General features: G+C 39.3%; 1 protein-coding gene across 2 annotated transcripts; it reads right to left on the bottom strand.

Moving 5' to 3' along the window:
• Positions 1-438: 438 nt before the first annotated feature.
• On the bottom strand, positions 439-5,981 carry LOC146713390 (uncharacterized). Of its 2 annotated transcripts, none has more exons than XM_085447540.1 (7): positions 5,647-5,981; positions 4,747-4,827; positions 3,859-3,994; positions 3,602-3,717; positions 3,114-3,340; positions 2,789-2,895; positions 439-2,096 (listed from the first exon to the last, which is right to left on the bottom strand). In XM_085447540.1, exons 1-7 carry the CDS (start codon positions 5,897-5,899, stop codon positions 830-832), a joined length of 2,187 nt encoding a protein of 728 aa, XP_085303666.1. In that variant the 5' UTR covers positions 5,900-5,981; the 3' UTR covers positions 439-829. The 2 variants fall into 2 exon arrangements, with proteins under 2 accessions (XP_085303666.1, XP_085303661.1); XM_085447535.1 differs by having other exon boundaries at positions 439-2,099.
• Between the last annotated feature and the right edge of the window lie 6,717 nt (positions 5,982-12,698).

A 12,698-nucleotide genomic window follows, 5' to 3' on the forward strand; every position in this document is an offset into this window, starting at 1 on the left:
CTTTAAGAACAAAATGAAAAACACTCAAGATAGCTACATGTATGATGTGGGAACGCTGGACTGCATCTGCTGGAGATGCAATTAAGAGAGATGAACAACGCTCTCGGATCGGCTACTTTCAAATCCCCGCCTCTGAGTACACTGGCATTTCAACACTCAAAGGTGCGTTTTCCTTTGAAACAACTGCGGAGGATATCTGTGGTTTCTAAGAAAAAATCTGGGAACATCTGTTTACAATGGCTGTTGGCTTGATATTAGCTCACTTCTAAAACAATTTGATTAATACAAAGTTCCCCCTGAAACACAATTAAGGGGAACAATTAGGAAACAAGATGAAACTCAAAGACTTTTAAGATGGCCAAAATCATACTAAACTAATTTTGAGAGTTCTGATTATCAGTATTACTGTGTTAAAAGAGAAAAGAAACTAACCAAGAATTCAAATAGTTAACTTTTTTCCCCTTTTTATTTAAAGCAGAGTGGTTTACACGACTAACATTTTACTGCACCAAATTTTTTACAGAACTTTGTGATTTTTTTTGTTTTATTTTATAAGCAGGTCCTTCAGTAACTTAGGTCTTTATGCCCAAAAAAATAACGATTTAGTAGAACTGTTGGTCACCAGACTACATGTTTGCTGTAAGTGACATGATGATCTAAGAACCACGTGTTTTAGCACAAAAAGTTATAAAAAGAAGAAAAAAAAAAATCCACAACACTTTTTCCAGTTTAAAAAAATGAAATATAAAGTTCACAGATTAAAAAAAAAACAAAAACAAACTGCATCTGTAAGTATATTATGATAAAAAAAAGTTGTTTTCAGTGTCGTTTAGGTTGTGGATGGACTGGGGACAGAGGTTTCCTCCACCTGGTGGCTCTTCATGTGCGTTTTCAGACAGTGGCTCTGGGTGAAGGCTTTTTCGCAGATGGTGCACTGGTACGGTCTCTCTCCGTTGTGGGTCCTCATGTGGACCGTCAGGTGTTCCTGGCGAGAGCACGCCTTCCCACAGATCGCGCACACAAACCGTTTGATGCCCAAGTGGCTCCTGATGTGGTTGGTCAGGTGAGTCTTGCGTTTGAAGAAACGGCCGCAATCGGAACAGCCGTACGGCGCCTCACCAGTGTGCACTCGCATGTGAACCTTGAGTTCGCCGTTGGACACGAAGCCTTTGCTACACACGCCGCAGACATGCGGCCTCTCGCTGCTGTGCGTCTTCATGTGAGTCATCAGGCTGCAGTTTGACAGGAAGGATTTGCAGCAGACGTGGCAGAGAAAAGGTCGCTCCCTAGCCATGTGGATCTTCTCGTGGGACTTCAGGTTGCCGGAAAGTTTGAAACGCTTCCCGCAGATTTGGCAGCCATACGGCCGCTCTCCAGAGTGAGTGAACTTGTGGCGGGTCAAAGATCGAAGGTCACAGACAGACTTTCCACAGATATTGCAGACGTATCTGTCTTTGCTGGTGTGTATCTTGCTGTGAGCTTGGAGCTGCGCCTTCAAACCAAAGGATTTTGGGCAAATGTCACATTTGTGTGGTTTCTCTTCCACATGGACCCAATGGTGAACATTCAGACCAGACATGTAAGCAAAGGTTTTGCTGCAAATCTTACATTTGAATGGCCTGTCTCCTGTGTGCAGAGAAACGTGGCTGTTAAGACCGACGATGGTGAAGAAAGATTTCCCACAATATGAGCAGTCGTGAGTTTTCTGGTGAATTCTGATATGTCTCTTCAACTCATCCACAGATTCAAACTGCTCTCCGCAAACTCCACAACCACCCTGTGGCTCCTCCAGGTGACTCCAGGTGTGTTTGATCAAGCTGCCCAGGTTCAAGTACCACACTCCACACACTTTACAGGCTATTTTACTCTTCTCTATCTCCTTCATGTCACTTTTGCGCACTTGTTTCTTCATCTTTTTTGTCACCTGGAGCTCAGAAACAGGTTTAAAGCATTTGTCTACAGCCAAGGCTTTGTGTTCATCTTTGCTGTCCACTTCCCTCTCACAGGCCTCTTCATCTGTTTGCAGGTCTTGCTTTTGTGATGTTGAGCTGCTGGCCAGCATGTCCACACTGGGACTGTCTGTATGCTGATCAGAGCTGCTGTGGAACAAAACGGTTAAAGGTAAGTTTTAAGTACTGAGCGCCTGTACATAAAAGCCATAGGTTTCGTCTACTTGCAATAACTAAAAACAACAAACTCATCCATTAGAGAACTTGAACCACAGAATTTTGGGTTTGGTATTCGTTAGATCAGAATTTGTTCCCTCAATAATTTTTTAAATTTCATGTTTTTCATTGAATTATCACAATCCAGCGTCTAGATTGAGTGAAACCCTGATCTCTGATCTCACGTAGTAGTAAAAGGTCTCTTAAGTTATGATTAATGAGTAACCGATCGTGGCTCAAGAGTTGGCGTTCGCCTTGTAATCGGAAGGTTACCGGTTCGAGCCCCGGCTTGGACAGTCTCGGTCGTTGTGTCCTTGGGCAAGACACTTCACCTGTTGCCTACTGGTGGTGGTCAGAGGGCCCGGTGGCGCCAGTGTCCGGCAGCCTCGCCTCTGTCAGTGCGCCCCAGGGTGGCTGTGGCTACAATGTAGCTGCCATCACCAGTGTGTGAATGTGTGTGTGAATGGGTGGATGACTGGATATGTAAAGCGCTTTGGGGTCCTTAGGGAATAGTAAGGCGCTATATAAATACAGGCCATTTACATCAACATTCTAGAGTCTTGTTTTTGATATCGTCGGTCAATCAAGAGCACACAAATCCTTATACCCGTTTTTATTTTTACCTTGACTGGAGTTCAGCTTCATTGTCTTTTGTTATGTCAGCATCGCTGGATGGACAGTCATCGTTTGTTGGTGAAGGGGGAAACTCTTTCTCTCCCTCCTCACTAGTCTGTAAGAGTTCATTTCCAAATTATTATCAGTACTTATGTTAACTGAGAGTAAAATAGCTAAAATTTCTTTAACATTTTTGTAAAATCTTAAAGTGTACATTTAAATCACATCATGATTGTTACATTTTAAATCTGTTATTGTGGTATAAAGAGGCAAAATTATCAAAATCCTACCAAAGTCAGAGGCAAAAGCAGCACAAACAGGTACAGCGTCTACCTTCAGCCGGATGTAGAGGGCAGAGTTTCCAATGAACATGTGGATCTCCTCTGGAGTCACAGTCTTCACTTTCAGGGGCTGGAGCCTCCGGCTTCTGTCAGTTGTGAACAAGTCAAAAGGTTCATCATCTGCCAGCTGAGGAAAGGTTGACTTCAACAGGTCCAGGAATTCAGCTTCCTGTAGACCAAGAGGGCACTTCAGGTCGTGTGCTGGGAACTTCTTGAATACTGGAACAGAAGAAATTCATCTTAAGATCAATAGTCCTTAGGCAGTCAGTAAAACCAAACCTTGCCCTAGTATTCATTAGTTCAAGTGATTAGTTGGCCAGTCTTTGACTATTTCTGATGATAAATAATGTAATTAAATATTTTTGTAAGCATTGGAAAATGCTTTGAATTAGGAACAAAGAAAAAATGGTATTAATAGCACGGCTAACACTGTACCACATAACAGGCAAATACAAAACCTTAATGATTAACATTTCATACTCGTCTTAGAGAGCACATTGGTGTGAGAGTCCTCCAGGATGCGGACTCTGAGATCTATATGGTTCTTTGTGTCACTGATGCGAGGTCTGCCGGGCTTCTTCCTGATAGTCGGAACTCTGGCGAAAATGCAGGAACTAAGTCAGTGCCATAAAAGACTATAAAGCAAATGCAAATAAACTTGGGGACCATCCACATATTGTTGGCCATATCACAAACCTCTACAGTTTGTTGTTCCTTAAAGTGGTGTTTGTTCTAACCTTGACGGCATTTTATAATCTGGGTCCTTTAGATCTTCTCGTTTTTGTCGGGAACTTGTTGGTTGCATCAACTCCTGCTCCTCTTCATCAATGTCGTCGTACCAAAGCAGGCCCAGGCTCTCAGTGTCCTCCACACCTGGATACATCAGAAGTCACTTTTTGTTATGGTTTTTAATTTGAATCATATGATGATAAACACACGATACATGTGGTTTAGTCAGTTTGCTTTAGTAATAATTTGATTAATTGAACTCGCCTGGCGCACATTATATAAGCACTGCACTCACTTTCATGCCCTCTTTTCACTCCCACATGGGGCGGCAGCTTAGGTGAGTTTGATTTGTAGTTCTCAGTTTAAATCTTTATTTAAGTTAATGACTTAAAGTCATTAACTTAAATGACTTGTTTTCTCTTTCAGAGTTTAGCAGTCCATGCGTGTCTTCCTTTAAGTTACTACTGATTACAGTGAAGTAAACCAAGATATACGGCAACTAATTGATAGCAGTTTTCTTTGCATTCTGACCAGATGAGGCCATGGTGATAAAAAATAAAAACTTTGAACCTCCTTATTAACACACAGTAGGAGGCAAATTGGTTCTAAACAGTCAGGCTGACTTTTGACTGACTGCTGGTGACAAATTGGTGATGTTTGCAAATAACTGGAGGCCAATTTACAAACATGGACAGACTGCCAACATGTTGCAATCAATCTTAATCAGTCTGTGCCAATAAGCGCAACTCATCTGGTTGTATTCTGGATATATACCTATATATGGGGTTACCCATGTTATAGGGTGCCTGTGTCATTTTGCAATATTCTTTATAAAAGCCTTGAACCCCCCCCCCCCAAAAAGAAAAACAATTAATGGTAAGACTGTTCAGACGTACCTGTCTGTTGCTTGGGCTGTTGCTCCTCTCTGTCCTCAGGCACGACTTCCACCTCATGCCTCTCCACATCAGGCTGTAGGACTTTGTGTTTTTTGGTCAAAAAGAACATTTGATCAATATATCAGCTTTGTGTGACTGTGGTGTTTGACTGCAGCTCCAAAGACGCTCCTTCCTGTTGATCATTGTTTTTATTATGTAAACCACTAAGAAAAAATTAACTCTAGATTCCAAAAAGACAAAAAAAAAAAAAAACCAAAACAAAACAAAGAATGACAATCTGGGATAAGAATTAGACCAGACTCTTATGCTCTCAAGGATAACTACATTACGCCCAATGGCATATCTTGTGAGAAGAAGGGCGTGATTATGGGTTATATGGCCTGTTGCTACATGCTTTTAAGAGTCTGTACAACAGCCATGAGAGCGTGGATAATAAAAAGCAGTAAGTCAGATTGCACGCTCAAGAAGAGTTTAGTTGGGTGGTCTCAGATGTTTTCTGTTGGCGACCTCCATCTCACTGGAACAGCCTGAAGCAGCAGAAATTCTAATTAGTCCCTCAAAGTCTGAGGTCATGGCACTAAAAAATGTATGGAATAACCACTCCAGGCTGAAGGTTCTACCTCAAGTAGAGGCTTTATACACCTCAAGGTCTACTTCAGGGAAAAAAAAAAAAAAATTGAATCATCTGCTCTTCTCTACACTTAAGCTGAGAGAGATTCATGCCGAATTGCAAATAACGCTAATATTATTTTCCCTGCATTCACATTTTATTGTAATTACACATCTGTATGTTTAACAGCTTGTAAACGTAAAATCAGCGATTTTTAAACGAAGTTCGGCAAATTCTAAATTTACAAATCAGCTTTTTGTGGCTGCGAGCAGCTTTATTTGTCCACTCACCTCTTCTCTCCAGAGAGACGTTAGGCTGCAGGAGCTCCAGCAGTCTCCTCTGACGGCCGATCTCTCGCCTGAAGCCCGCAGCCTCCTCCTCGTAGTCGGCTACAGTCCTCTCCACCACCGCTAAGATCTCGCGGGCGGCTGTGCTCATTTTCTCGGTGACGATTCCTCTCAGTATGTCGCTCTTAGACATGTTACCGACGCTGTCGACCGGCTCGGGGCCGCCGCTGCTGCCGCTCTTCATCCAGTAAAACATGTTTGTTTGTTTTCTCAGCTGTGTTTTGACGAAGAACACATCCACACACTACAGCGCAGAATGCGTTTCCGGCGGATTCTGGTGCAGCTACAAATTGTGTCCGGAAAAGAAAATCAGGCGTTATTTAGTTCCCCTGCTGGTGTGACTTTTACTAGCTAACCCCAGTAAGACTGATGTCTGCTGTACATTTAAGATGCTGGTGAAAATCATGGCATTATAGTAAAGTAAGTGAAAAGCATTTTTAATGTAGCACCTTTAAGGATAAACATCATAACAAAAATGGTTAAATGTTAGAACAAAAAGTTACCCAAAAGCAAGCTTAAAAAGATTATATTTTTAGCTGCTTTTAAAACAAATCACCACATTCATAGATCTCAAGCTTCAAAAGCTCTATCTCCTCTTTTAGCCCTCAGCATTGGATGATGCACAGTCTGCATTGACCTCGGGGACCTTTACATTAGGGGCTTCTGTCCAATAGCACAGCACCGACAGAAGCACAGCATGTTACAGATACAGTAAAGGGGAATGAGAGTAAGGATATAGGCATAAATATACCACATATACACATATATAAACACAGAATATATAATATGGATAAATAGGAATACCAGTGGATTGCACATTTGAGTGATTTTACACAGTGATTATTGCTCAGTCGAATATAAGAAAATACAGTTTTATACCTATTAAACTTATATTTTTGTCATTTTACATAGAAATTGAAGAAAATATGTGTTTTTGTGACAGGGTGATAGTAACAAAGTGACTAAAGATATAATTTAAAATTGGTGCTTTGTGACGTTGTCTACACATCATTAGAAAAATTACAAGAAAGTCTGGCTGCTCGAAAACAAAATGACAGGTGACATTCAAGTATGACAAAAATGGTCATTTCTGTTATTTGGTTACTTTAACTTATTGCCCTTTTATTAAAATGGTTACATTCAGGTATTTAGCTTAAAATCATAAGGAAAAAACTATAAAGAAAAAAAAAATCAAATCTACTAATAAAGTGTTGTCTGTTAATATTCTGACTTTAATTCACTAAAGCCTCTAGATTAATTCATATTGTTATACATATATACATTACTAAATATAAAAAATAATTAAAACAAACATTAAAATTTCAGTTTAGTACTATTAACAACCAATGGTTTAGACTAAATTGGCTATATTAAAAGTAATCTAACAAATAAACAAATTAACATATTTGTCATTATTTTTATGTTCTCCATTAAACAGTTAAAATTTCAATAATTCAATAAAATGAAAAGTTAACACTATATCACATAAGCTAATATATAACACAAAAATACTCTTAACATAGGTATTTTCTAATTATTATTTTATAAATTGCATTTTATATTTAAATTTTAAAATATTAATAACTTTATTTAAACTAAATTTCACATTTTAAGGTATTTTAAAAGTATACTTTTGAACAAAAAGGTGTTTAATGTAAATGATTTTTCAAAATGTTAAGAAATGGGTATAGTGTAAGTTGTACTTTTAAATTCACATTGACATATAAATCTAGGATTTAATACAAGAAACTTCTATTTAATTAGAAATTATAGAGAGGAATTAAGAGTAAACAGGGAGGTTATTTTATTACATGAAATCTCTGAAAACTGTCTAACAGATTTTTCTTTCTGGACTTCTTCAGCTAAAATTGATAGACTCAGTGAAGAAAGGACAGTAAAGTAGGGGAAAGCATGCGGCAAGGGGCTGCGGGTCAGACTCAAACCCGGGCGGGCCGCTCTCAGCTGTATGGCATGTGGTCACCCGCTCAACGCACTGATCTAAATTTGGCTTCTTATGAAGTTACTTTTCACCCTAACCCCCTAACACAATCTTTTGATAGATTCTGCACAGGTGGGATTACTGCAGTAAACTCAAACACTGTCACAATATTGATCCAACTAGAATATTTTCCAATAAAATGTTTAATAGAAGAAAAAACAATTGTGCACACAGGGTAAAATAATGAAGTGGAAAAATAACAACTTTAATCCAAATTTCAACAACAAACCAACAAGACATTACACATTAAACAAAAGTCAAGACAATCCAAGCAGGACGACATTCACAATGACTAACCCCGAAGAGTTTTAAAATGACTGTGTGCTGATAAAAGTCCCACAGATTGCGGGGGCGGTGCAAGGGTGTTCACAGACTCTGGAAACAATTTGACGTTCCCTGTAGAATATCTGTAGCGAGTATGTCAAACACACCGCCTGTGGACCAGAACCGGCCTTCTGAAGTGTCCGATCCGGCCCACCGGATGGCTTTGCAGTTAGTAAAAATGTCAAACAACTTTTCACGGCATGTTGCAGCAGCAAGCAGCTTTTGAGTTCTTAAGTGTGAATCACACCATGAGAGTCTGAACTGTCAATCTAATGTGGAGTCAGAGGAATCATCAGTTATATGCCTCCTTACTGTCAAATAATCTGCCATACTTACAAAGTAGTGTTCTCGACCCCCACCTATTCACAGTTCAGTATTATCAGGTTATCTTCATTAGGATGACAGTTTAAGTTATATTTGGTGTTTGAACTATTAAAACAGGCAGTTATAGGTGTTTTTAGAGGGATCTCAGGTATTTGTGGATTTAAACTATTCACATGTGGTTATTGGGGGTCAACTGCAGTTGATGAACCTTTAAATAACACAAATGAAACAATGTTGTCTTTTCATTATTGAATTTTTTTTCACTTCTTTCTTTGCATTTGGGCACTTTGTTCTTGTTCATTGTTAGTACAGCGAACTTTGTGATACAGGCCTCTGAATTAATTAAGAACAACTATAACTAAGACCTCAGTCACACAGGCATACAGACTGGTTGCCAACCAACATATGTAATCCCAAGTCAATTGTTGAGTGGTTCGTGGAGGACGCTGGGAGTTGTCTGCCTAAAACTCATGGGAAAGACTGCACAGTGATGCACCAAAAACCTGCTCGTGATTGCTTTGGTCACTAGCAGATTTCTGCTGTTTCCCTCAGGTTGCATGGAAGATACAGACGGGTCTGCAAACACTTGCTAACTAAGTCCCAAGCTGTACTGAGACAGAGACCATTCATCTTCAAAATAAAAGTTGCACCTTACAAGAGCAGTTAGCTTTTTCTTTAGAGGCAAACTTCTCAGTTTTAAAACAACTCTGCAAGTAGTTTACAACCGTTGTCTCCCATATTAATTGTTGAGACTGTGGCAACCTGAGTGTCACCAAAAGAAATCTCACAAGGAGGTTTTCGGTGCAGCGCTCTCTTTACAAACAATTTCACCCATCAACAGCCAGAAACCTCCAGCAAACAGTCGGGTTGCACTACTTACCGCTGATTGCCAAAGAGGTGCAGGCCGATCTGTAGGCCTGCTTTACCGAGGTCCAACATAGGAAACAACCCACCAAAACAACATTTACTGTAAAATGATCAAATATAAAACTAACCTTCATACAACCGGCGTCAATTAGAGCTGGTCAAAACTTATCAAACATCTCCTGTAAACATAAAAATAGTTTTTGTTCTTGAGACTAATACGTAAACAGCAAAGAACTCATCCAGCAAAATTACTTTTGCCCCCATAAACAAATTACTCTGAAATACTAAAGATAAATAAAGGTTCAGATCTGAAACGGGTAACAACAAACTCACATTTTCTTATAAAAATAAGATGAAATAACATAAACAGGACTTTTAACTTTAAGGGACCTCTAATGAACGGAATCACATTTACTTTGTTAAACTTCCCATAGAAAAGTCTTCTGATGGCATCTGGTGATCATCTGTATTTCTCTTATTGTCAACAACTCTCCCAAATATGAACTAAATGTTTATTTTCAATGAAAACTATGGGCTCAAATTGTGCTCATACATATTTTGCATAGTTGTGAACTGAGTTTTGTAACCTTGTAAACCAAAATATCTGAACATTTTAGGTTGGTACATCTATAAAATTTCACCGAACTCTGACACGCACAGAATGTTTTCCTTCGTGGTGATGAAGGACAACGCTGGGCTGGCACGTGAAAGGACCATCACCCTTCCAGGACCTGAGGCTCCGTAAGGTACCCCTCCGACAACCACATCCATCTGTTCTCTGATTGGATTGTTAAATTTGTGATTGACATGACATTGACCAATTAGCTGAAAGGAAGAACAATTGGGTGAAAATTCATATTTGTAAGTTGAAACTTACACACAGCAAGGCAACTTGAGCACAAGGTTTTACACTTTGTTTGTTGCTGTGTATCTGTAACTAGACCTTAATAACAAGTGTAACTTGTGTAATTTTTTTTATATACAAACACACATTCTAATCTACAGGGTGGTCCATTTATATGGATACACCGTAATAACATGGGAATGGTTGGTGATATTAAAGTCCTGTTTGTGGCACATTAGTATATGTGAGGGGGCAAACTCCTCAAGATGGGTGGTGACCATGGTGGCCATTTAGAAAGAAAACTGTCACTAATAAAGAAACATCAGTGGCTGTCCTAGCTTCATTCAGCAAGAGCCCACATGTCACTGGAGAGTGGGATTAGTCGAACATCCCTTCAGCGGATATTAGCTACTCACAAATGGCACCCTTACAAACTCCAGCTACTGCAGCACAGAATTTGCAGAATGGGCAAAACAAAAATTGGAACAGGACGCTCAGTTCACGCAGACGATTTTGTTCAGTGATGAGGCAAACTTTTATGTGAATGGTGAAGTTAACAAACAAAACCACCGCTATTGGTCTGACACTAACCCACATTGGATGGATCCCTCCAAGACTGTTGGAACAACAAAAGTGATGGTTTGGTGTGGTATATGGGGTACAACGATAGTGGGTCCATTCTTCATCAATGGAAACCTCAAGGCCACTGGATATTTGAAATTGCTACATGATGATGTGTTTCCCTCTTTATGCACTGAAGCTGGCACATTCCCTGAGTTTTTCCAGCAAGATGGTGCACCACCACATTATGGGTGCCAGGTCTGAGCATTCCTAGATGGACAGTTTCCTGGAAAGTGGATTGGTCGTCGTGGGCCAGTTGAATGGCCCCCAAGGTCTCCCGATCTGACCCACTTAGACTTTTATCTTTGGGGTCATCTGAAGGCAATTGTCTATGGTGTGAAGATACGAGATGTGCAGCACCTGAAACTACAGATACTGGATGCCTGTGCTGGCATTTCTCCTGCTGTGTTGCTATCAGTGTGTGAAGAGTGGGAGAAGAGGGTTGCATTGACAATCCAACACAATGGGCAGCACATTGAACACATTTTATAAGTGGTCAGAAACTTGTAAATAACTCATGAAAGAATAAAGTTACGTTGAAACCAAGCACACCATTGTTTTTCTTGTGACATTACCGATAAGTTTGATGTGTCACATGACCCTCTTCCTATTGAAAAAACAAAAGTTGCATCCAAGATGGTCGACTTCTAAATGGCCACCATGGTCACCACCCATCTTGAGGAGTTTGCCCCCTCACATATACTAATGTGCCACAAACAGGACTTTAATATCACCAACCATTCCCATGTTATTACGGTGTATCCATATAAATGTCCCACCCTGTATAGACGCACAACCATAACACTTTCAGAAATTTTGGTTTACAAGGTTACAAAACTCAGTTCACAACTACGCATTTGATTTACAAGCACAAAATATTTTTGAAAACAACTTGAGCCCATAGAAAATGAGCAATGGTATAAGGAAATTAAACTTTTGGATTTGGAAAGTATTCAATGCAGCAATGTTTTCTTTACTGGTATCAACAATATGTGACATTTAAAAAAAAATGTAATTTTTAATTTTTTTTTAACAAAGCACTCAGAGAGCGCAACTCCTCCCAAAAAGTGAGGACTATATACTATAATGTTTATGTTTGATGTTTTTATTAAAACACGCTGGTGTCAGTCTGCTATGGCGTCATAATGGAAAAAACAAAACAACACAAATCATACAATCATACTTGGTATGGTTTCTTGAAGAAATTTTTTAAGAAGACTTTGACCTTGAGCGCTAACCATGAAGGTCAAGGTAAAAGGGTTTGCTAACCTTCAAGACCTAGTATATTGTTGCAAGGCTTGAAGACTATCTTAAAAAAACAAACAAAAAAAAAAAAACGTGGGTAACAAAGCGCTTTATTTCTTTTTTTATTAACTGATTTTTTTAGGTTTGGTGTGACCTTGATCTGATGTTGAGCTGTTATTGGTATCTACCATCACAATATTTGAAAACTGTAGACACTAGACTGGCTGAGATGGCTGTAGCTCAAATGGTGCAGGTGACCACAAACCATTACCTGGAAGGTTAATGGTTTGATCCCAGTCTTCTCCCATCTGCATGCCAAATATCCTTGGAAATATACTAACCCCACGTTCATATTCCGATGCATCCATCAGAGTATGAATGTTAGATAGAAAGCACTTCGCATACAGCGTTTGAAAGAAAAAAAAAAGTGCTTGGGTGAATGTACAAGTTGTGTAAAGCGCTTTGAGTGCTCAGAATAGAAAAGCACTACATAAGAACCAGTCCATTTACCAATTAGACTGCTAAGGAACACTATATGGATAGTGCTTTTTGTAAAGTATCATTCCCTAAACTTGTAATCTATTGCGATACTATAGTTATCATTAATCCTGGGGTCTACATGTAGTAAAAACAGGACAGCTAGAGTTACAACTATGATTTTTTTTCAGGGGGGTTGTTGACAATGAGATAATGTAATCTTTAGGGCACAGAGGTACTTTTTTTAAAAGAATATGTAAATCTAAAAAAAAGTGCAAACAGAGAACAAGATCA

Source organism: Copadichromis virginalis, linkage group LG3, assembly GCF_057382275.1.
Source record: "Copadichromis virginalis isolate Kocher_CV1m ecotype Utaka linkage group LG3, C_Virginalis_male_GT1.1, whole genome shotgun sequence".
Lineage (NCBI taxonomy): Eukaryota > Metazoa > Chordata > Actinopteri > Cichliformes > Cichlidae > Copadichromis > Copadichromis virginalis.